This window comes from Nematolebias whitei, chromosome 2, assembly GCF_014905685.2.
Source record: "Nematolebias whitei isolate Nwh7 chromosome 2, NemWhi1, whole genome shotgun sequence".
Lineage (NCBI taxonomy): Eukaryota > Metazoa > Chordata > Actinopteri > Cyprinodontiformes > Rivulidae > Nematolebias > Nematolebias whitei.
In genome coordinates, this window is record NC_056499.1 from 21,873,660 (window position 1) to 21,882,653 (window position 8,994).

An 8,994-nucleotide genomic window follows, 5' to 3' on the forward strand; every position below is an offset into this window, starting at 1 on the left:
TATCTGAAAAAAAGCTGAAAAAAGCAAACAACAGCTGAAAAGTAGCTAAAAAAGGCAGAAAGAAGATGAAATTACAAGTAGGAGGTGGAGAGAGCACGTTTTGCTGAATTAGGCTGAAAAAAGTTTAAATGAGTGCAAAAAATGTGGAATTAGCCATAAAAGTTTAAATTGGCATAAAACAGCTATATAATAGCTAAAATAGCAGTAAAAGCTGAACTTTGCAGAAATAAGCTGAAAGGAGCATAACAAGCAGAAATTAGCATGTAGAATTTAGAAGAAGCACAAAAATGTTGTAGTTAGCAAAAATAATCTGAAAGGATCACAAAACAGCTGAAAAAACATCTGGAAAAAAGTTTAAATTTGCACAAGGAGGCTGAAAGAAGCTGAAGCAGAACAGTATGAAAGGAGCAGTAAAAGGTTGTAAACAGATCTAAAGATCTGAAGGATGTAAAATGAGCTCATTTCATTTTATATGAGAAAAAAAATGGCAGAAAAGGCTAAATATTTAAAAAAGCTAAAGTTGCACCAAAACCAAAAGTCACAGCAGGATTGTCCTGAAAGAGCTGAACGTTTTGATACATGACTTGTTGAAATAACTTGAAAACTGCAGGACAAGAAACGCACCGAAAAACGTACAGAAAAAAAAAACGTACCACGATAGTGTGAATGTTTATTCACACTATTACAACACGAGCAGGCGAAGCACACTGCTGACTCTCAAACCCGAGCTTGTTAAACCCAGAGCTCTGGCCTCCTTGAACGTCCTACGTGACGTGACATCAGCAGCAGATGGAGAGAAAATATAATGTGTTGAATGTTCTGCCCTCAGGGTCAGAGTGCTCCATTCTGCCACAGATAAAAGCCACTCAGAGTCTATAAATACTCCCAGGACAGAGGCTCAAACCACCCTGTCTCCTCCTCATCCTCCCCCTATCTTCTCCCTTGTTCTCTCCTCACTGTGCTCCTCTTCTTTGTAAAAAGCTTGAGGGGAGTAAATTATTAAAGCTGAAGAGCTCAGACCATTTCCTTTTCTCTTTAGACTCTGTCCGACGACACGTTTCTCTCCATCTTGGAGAAGCAACAATACACCTTGCCTGGGATACAACATTTCAAGTATGCAGCTAATAAATTGTATTTTTTTGTTTAGAAGTTGGTCAAACCTCAGATCCAGGAGGAACAATGTGGGTTCCGTCCTGGCCGTGGAACACTGGACCAGCTCTTTACCCTCACTAAGGTCCTCGAGGGGTCATGGGAGTTTGCCCATCCAGTCTACATGTGTTTTGTGGACTTGGAGAAGGCTTCCAACCGTGTTCCTCGAGGTACACTGTGGGGGGTGCTCCATGTGTATGGGATTGGGGGCCTGTTGTTAGGGGCTGTTCAGTCCCTGTACAAGCCATGCGAGAGTTTGGTTCACATTGCAAGTAGTAAGTTGGACCACTTCAGGGTGAGAGTTGGACTCTGCCAGGGCTGCCCGTTGTCACCGATTCTGTTCATAACTTTTATGGACAGAATTTCTCAGTGCAGCCAGGGGGTGGAGGGAGTCCAGTTCGGTGGCCTCAGGATTCCATCTCTGCTTTTTGCAGATGATGTGGTCCTGTTGGCGTCATCGTGCCATGATCTCCAACTCTCTCTGGAGCAGTTCGCAGCCGAGTGTGAAGAGGCTGGGATGAGAATCAGCACCGTCAAATCTGAGGCCATGGTCCTCAGGCAGAAAACGGTGGATTGCTCTCTTCAGGTCGAGGTTCTGCCTCAAGTGGAGGAGTTCAAGTATCTTGAGGTTTTGTTCACGAGCGAGGGAAGAATGGAGCGTGAGATTGGCAGACGGATTGGTGCAGCACCTGCAGTATTGTGGACTCTGTACTGGTCCGTTGTGGTGAAGAGGGAGCTGAGCTGTAAGGCAAAGCTCTCTGTTTACTGGTTGGGCTACGTTCCTACCCTCACCTATGGTCATGAGCTCTGGGTAGTGACTGAACTTTGGAACAAGCGGAAGACAATGGATGGATGGATGTTTAGAAGATGAGGCTATCCTACAAACTGCACATTTGTACAGTCTGGATGCAACATTAAAGAACCCAAAACGTTTTGTGTGCGTTCTCCTGAATCTGCTTTAAAGGCGAGTTCACTTCACTTTTGAAGTTTTCTCAAACTTTGTGATTTTTTAATTTTTATTTTTTTACTCGTCTTATCTGTTAAACAGGACTGATCTGGATTCAAGATGCAGATCAGGTAGTAAAGATGCATAAACAGGAGCACCGGACCGAACAACAGACAGCATCTGGATCTCATTTTGTTCATAAAATACAGTTTCAGCATAAATGCGTCCAGTCTTTGTTGTTACACTGTCACCTATAAAGATCCACCAAGTATTATTTTTATGGAACCTGAACTAAATTATCTTTTACAACCTTGGTGCAGGGAAATCCTTATGTGATCTCTGATGCCATTCTTCAAAACCCCTGATCCGGAGAACAGAGTTCATGTTCGTTGCTCACCTGCATGTCTGAGTTGGTGAAGGTGCATCCTGACACATAGTTGGTGTGCATGGCCACAGACTTCTTCTTTGCAGCCAAGTTCTCGTTTCTGTCCAACGAGAGTGGGACCACGGAGCACTTGTTATCCAGCCCGCTGTTGGAGGAGGTAAAAACACCAAATTTAAGAAAACACAAAACGAACGCAGAGACGAGGGCGTTCTTTCTGTAGCAACGCTTGTAGAAACATCTGAAGTCTTGAGCAAACATGAAATATACTTAAGGTATGTATATAAATATCTAAATGTTGTTTTTCTATCACAGATAAATGAAAAAAACTGTATCTTATTGATGAATGACTATTTAAAAAAATGATAATTTCTAGGAAATGCACATATCTTTCAACAGCGCTGTACACTGACAGATCCAAAAACTACTCACCCACATGCCACAGCACAACCTGAGGGAGCGTACGCACACGCCATGACCCACGTGCACGGCAGGGTGACCCCATGTTCCTGCAGGACACAACAAGCACACGCATGAAGACACAAATGAACAAAGCCGGAAGAAAACTTTTGATTTTTGGTTTTAAAAAAAACTCATCCTGTTATATTCACACACACACAGTCCAGCTGCTGTAAACCTGATGTGTGTGTGTGTGTGTGTGTGTGTTTGCTCCATTAGCACCACCATGCTTCTCAATAAGGTACAGTCTATTAAACTTAAACTATTAAACTGGGACAGGTCTGAGGTACCAGTACTCTGTCACAAACACAAACAAACATACAGCTGTTAAAAGGAACAGGCGGATCGATAATATTTTCTTCTAATCGTGTCACGTTCAGTGACGTCACTATCTGAGCCCTGAGCGTAAAGGAGGAACTCTTCCTCCTTTTGAACAGGGAGGAGGAGTGAGGAACGGACACGCCTCAAATGCTTTCCACAGTTTTATACATCTATTTGGATGGTTAATTTTAAACGTTTTCAGAACCGTCTTCTTCTTCTTTCAGCTTTTCCCTCTTCAGGGGTCTCCAGTCATCCTCCTCCATCTCACTCTGTCCTCTGCATCCTCTCTCCTCACTCCAACCACCTCCATGTCCTCTCTAACTGCATCCATATATCTTCTCTTTGTCTTTTTCCTGGCAGCTGCATTTCTAACATCCTTCTACCAGTATACCCACTGTCCCTCCTCTGGACGTGTTCAAACCATTGCAGTCTGGTCTCTCTAACTTTATCTCCCAGTTGTTCAACCTGTACCTCTGATGATCTCATTCCTAATCTTATCCTGCCTTATCACTCCTAAGGAGAACCTCATCTTCATTTCCTCCACTTCCAGTTCTTTCTCTTGTCTTTTTGTCCATGTCTCTGTCTCCAGACCATACAACAGAGCTGGTCTCACCACTGTCTTGTAAACTTTTCCTTTGCCGACATCTTTTTGTCACAAATCACTCCTGAAACTTTTCTCCATCCACTCCATCCTGCCTGGACTCTCTTTTTCATCTTTTTATCACATTCCCCATTTTTCTGGACAGTGGACCCCAAATACAGGAAGTCCTGCACCTTTGTGACCTCTGCTCCTTGTAGCCTCACTGTTTTCAGAACTGTATTCTGGGAAAACATTTGTACACACATTGAGGTTTGTGTTTTATCTCCACGTCTAAACAAATAAATAACGTAAATTGTCTCCACTGCCTTATTTCAAACAAAAAGAACATCACAAATGATTTATTTACCTTATTGAGAGTGAAAGCATCCCAGACGATGACTTTTCCATCCTAGATTAGAGAAACATCATGACATTATCCGGCTGTATACCATAAAGACATCGCAGTACAAATACCAGATAAAACTCGTCATGTAATTAATTGTTTCATGTAATACTATTGTGCGTACCTGAGAAGAGCTGACCAGACGACGCTTGTCTTTGCACCAGTCCATACACAGCACCTTGTTCCCGTGACCCTTCAGCACACGCCTGGTCTTTATGGAGAGAGACGCCACTGCTTCAACCTTCTCAGCTACGTGGTGCACTGAGGTCACACATCAGCATAAATATCGTCTGACATACAAGCATGTTAGTTTTCTTGTCTTCTTTGTTTATATTCTTGGGTTTTATATTTAAGACCATTCTGCTAATCTAAAGAAAGTCCAGACTTTAATTTAAAAGTAAGTCTAGTGGATGTAAAATGAAGCAAAAACAGTGGAAATATTTAAACAAAATGCTATTAAATTTAATGACATTTGTTCAAGAGATATGATGTTTGAAATATCTGAAGTGGTGACTGTAAATAGTAAAAAATATATAAAACGCTCTTTTTTCACTAAGAACTCTGTTAAAGAAGTCGCTGTAAACATCCAGTTTTGCCATTAAATTACATTTTTACTAAAAATTTCAAACAACTTTAAGCTTGAATTTATTTTCCTCACCACGATCTCAGTTGAAAATAGTTTTTACTAGAATAACGCTATTTCTGATACCTAAATTTAAATTCTGACTTGTGCAAATGTCATGTTGAATAGCTGCTGCCATTTAACAAATTATAAATTAATAAAAGTCTTTTGTTCCTTGAGGGATTGGATATCACCCGCCTCATAGTTTCATAGTTTTAGTCTCATCGTATTGCAGCTGGGCCACGCTCAGAGTATGTGCAGTGAATAACTCTCAGTTACTACCACATGACATTTTAAGGCAGTATCTATAAAACTGAGTTATCACCATTTCTGTGTTGGCTTTCATCAATTAGCTATAGCAGCCATCTTGAATTGGACGGACTCCAAAAATTAATTAGCTGTAGATGTCCATCTAATGATTAGTTCCTGAAAAGTAAAGTCCGTGGTTATTAGATATTTTGCTAACAGACCAACAAGGTCAACTCCAACATTTACTGCGGGCATTGAGCTTGGAGTATACATGAGCTCAGTAGGCTGTGGTGGCTATTTTGACTTGGGTTGACTTCAAAAGTTAATCAGACGCAGATCCACCAATTATCTCCTGGAAGTTTCATTAAAATCCGTCCTGTGGTTCATGAGATAATTGAGAAACACAGGAGCAGACTGGACATAGTCTTTGATTATATGTACAACGGCCTGCCATACAGCGGGGTGATGAAAAGTTGTGTGGACTCACGCTCCACGTCCGCCAGCTTGCCCCGCTCCTCCTCGAGCTTCTTCTTCAGGCTCTCGCTCTCCTTCTTCAGGGAGGTCAGCGTCTCTCCGCTCTGCAGCCCCTGGCAGGCCATCTTCAACAGCAGCACGGCGGACAGAACAAAGGAGGAGAGGGGGCAAATGGACCAGAACCGGTCAGAGCGCGACAAGCGACGCTGCTGCAGCGCGTGCCACTCACCGCGCTGCCCCTCCCCCTCCCGACCCTCCTCTGAACGAAACACCGACACCCAAGTGAATATTGTTAATATATTAATAAAACTACAGCTGTGGCGCATTAATGTACGGAAGCCCCTTCATGCCAATACAAACAAAAAAAAGTTTATGAGCTACAAAATCACATTTATTAGGTTTAAAGTCATAAATATGAATATTAGTGTCATAATTAGGGGTTAAAGTCGTAATTATAAGATGCAATGTCCTAACTTCAAAAGTCAAACTATGAGTAACAAAGTTATGGCATTTAAAGTTATATTTATGAGTATTAAAGTTATAATCAGGAGTTTTAGTGTCATAATTGGGAGTTTAATCATATTTATGAGATACAAATGTATCTTGACTTTTAAAATCACACGTATATTTAATTAATATTTATAGGAATAATTATTTCTATAGTAATTAGGAATCCAAGTCAAATATGTGCCAACTGCGTGTAAAACAAATTTCATCACGTTTTTGCTTTGACTTCACCAGACAGCATCCTGGTTTATTCAGAACCAAGTCCAGATGAGAATGATCTGCACTTGTTATAACAGAATTATTACTAGTCAGTTTAATGGTGAAAACACCAGTCATTTTATCACCACTCCTATTAATGTTAAATCAATGAAAATTCAAGAGACAAGATGAAAGTATTAATTAGGTGTTTCAGGAACAAGTGTTCAAAAAGTCTTTTCTGATCCAGGATCAGCATGACTGCTCAGAAGCAGGTTAACAGCACAAATCAGGAGGACTGGAAAAATCACAGTTTAAATATATACTGTATATATTTAATTTACAATTTGATTTAGTATTTTATTGTTCTGCGTTTTGATGATTTTAATTAATTTTCGGTACTATCATTACTTGCATTTAATTTTTTCATTAAATTGCTTACATTAATTTTTATTAATTACTTTTGTAACAGTTGCTGTTTTAAATGTGATTTATAAATAAAGTTAACTTGACTGAATAAAGTTTATAACCAGTTTGATAAAGAATGTAATTTGCTGACAAATCATGAGATTTTTGATCATCATCACCTGGTATCTGGACATGATAATAATCATAAACTGGGTTAGAATACGTTTGAAATGATGCAGATCATGAAATCGTTTCACTCTTTCTTTCTGTTGTTACCATTTCCATGCAGAAGGAGCAGTAGTTGATGGGATCATTCTTAATGTAGATGTTCATCAGAGGACTGGCTTTCCCACAGCTGTCACATGGGCCAAAAGTGGCCGCAAGGAAGGTCTGGTCACACATGGCCGCAGGGAATCACCAACTGGCTGTGGACAAGCAAAGATCAGCTCCATCATCCAGACCACACACACTGGAGCTTCACCTGTTCAACCTTCATTCTGGTTCTTTATGTGTGTGTGTGTTGAGGTTGGACGGGATGCACAGGAGATTAGCTGCTAATCTACTCCAGACTGATCCTTCTCAGAGCTTCAGCCCAGAAGAGCAGCAGTTATTCTGGGAAACACGTTCAGGATTCACCCACATGACAATTCAGTGGTTGCATCACAACAATCAAATTTATAATTATTTTATGTAATAAACAACAAGAAAGCAATTGGTAAACTTTTTTTGTTACGTGATGTACTATTAGTTCTTAGTTTAGTGTATTCATGTCTTGGATCTTGCCGTTTTTCTTTACAATTTGTATTTTTGTTGGATGTAACTGGGACCCTGTGTACATAGTTTCATTCCACCTCATGTACCACATGTGATGTGAATGACAATTAATAATCCTCGAATCCTTGATAACCCATATGAGCTAAAATATGCATCAAATGGAAGGTCAAACTTTTAATCAAATATACTAGAATACACACTTTATACTGTAGTATAATTATACAATACCCGATATAAATGTTTATTTGACATACTCTCGGATTTTGCCTCAAACTCTCTCCCACTCGAGCTAATGTTTAATGTATGCATCTATTGCCCTCTTTATTTTGAAAGGTCACTACAGTTGGGTGAAGGAGCACAAATTAACAAATTTGTACTAAAAACATAAATGAAATAAACAAACTCCACATTATTTATAGATCTTTGACCTTTAAATAAAAAATATTAATCACAGATTTTCTAAAAATTTAAAACACAAATACACACTGCTGCAAACATTTTCCATTTCTAACAAGAACTTAATAATTATTTACCTGACAGGAGGGTATGTTGGTTTCACTGCAGGTGTCTGCGCCAGGAGACGTGGAGTTGTGGAGGATTGACAGCGAGGGACCATAAGCTCCTTAAGAAAGTGTCTAAGCTGTTGCTGTTACCTGCAGGGCCTGCAGGTCAAAATGAGCCTTCTGATTATTTTTCAGCTGCATATTTTACACAGCTCTACATCCTTGAAGACAACTCTCACATTTGGGACTTGTGCAGGCAAAACAAGTTGCGATGACCAGTTTTCAAAATGAAACATCGTTCGTTGAAATTTGACATTTCATCAGCTGCCCCCGTGACGAGAGAGATTTGTTTACGAGAGTGTTGATTTGAAAACTTGATTTTTTGGTTTTTTTTGTCAGGAGTGGAGTTTTTTTTTAACCTTTATTTATACAGGTAGTCTCATTGAGACACGAGGACTCATTTTCAAGAGACCTGTTCTGGGAGCAGCGTTCAAGGGCCCAGAGTGGGGCAAATGCAGGTGGAGGCAAATGTGGGTGTTTCACCATTTCCACCCACATTTTGATGTTGTCGGTCTGGGGAGTCGAACTGATGACATTCCAATCACAGTCCAACCACTGCACCACCACTCTCCAAAATTGAGCAATCCTGTCGTATATTTAATCTCCAAGTGTCAAGACAACACCAGACATTATACAAAGGGATTTCCCAGGACAAATACTTATTTACGAAGACATACCTATTCAAAACTAAAATGGGTTTAAAGGTAGATTAGAAAGATTACCGGCATATGCTATTTTAGCCACTAGGTGGCATCTTCAAGGATTTAGTCAAATATTATCATTTATATAAAGTAATATTAATGCTCTTCTAACAAACTCTTAGTTTATTAGCTACTCAAAGTACTCCTTCCATCTTCCCATTAAACTCTCCTCACTTATTAGAACATTACCACTCTTATCTTTAACAAGCCTATCCTGCTGCGGTGGAAGTGGTCTCCAGCTACAAGTACTTGGGTGTACAC

The 8,994-nt window shown here is 40.0% G+C and overlaps 1 protein-coding gene across 1 annotated transcript in view; it reads right to left on the bottom strand.

Annotated features, from left to right (window-relative positions):
• The window catches only part of gnb5b (guanine nucleotide binding protein (G protein), beta 5b), a 15,124-nt gene extending 7,059 nt beyond the window's left edge, over positions 1–8,065 (bottom strand). The window contains exons 1-7 of the mRNA XM_037697552.1: positions 8,003–8,065; positions 6,972–7,120; positions 5,599–5,710; positions 4,365–4,501; positions 4,205–4,246; positions 2,910–2,986; positions 2,493–2,625 (exon numbers count right to left, since the gene is read on the bottom strand). Coding sequence (XP_037553480.1) covers positions 2,493–2,625; positions 2,910–2,986; positions 4,205–4,246; positions 4,365–4,501; positions 5,599–5,710; positions 6,972–7,097 — 627 coding nt within the window. The 5' untranslated portion in view covers positions 7,098–7,120; positions 8,003–8,065. The remainder of the gene's footprint in view (positions 1–2,492; positions 2,626–2,909; positions 2,987–4,204; positions 4,247–4,364; positions 4,502–5,598; positions 5,711–6,971; positions 7,121–8,002) is intronic.
• Between the last annotated feature and the right edge of the window lie 929 nt (positions 8,066–8,994).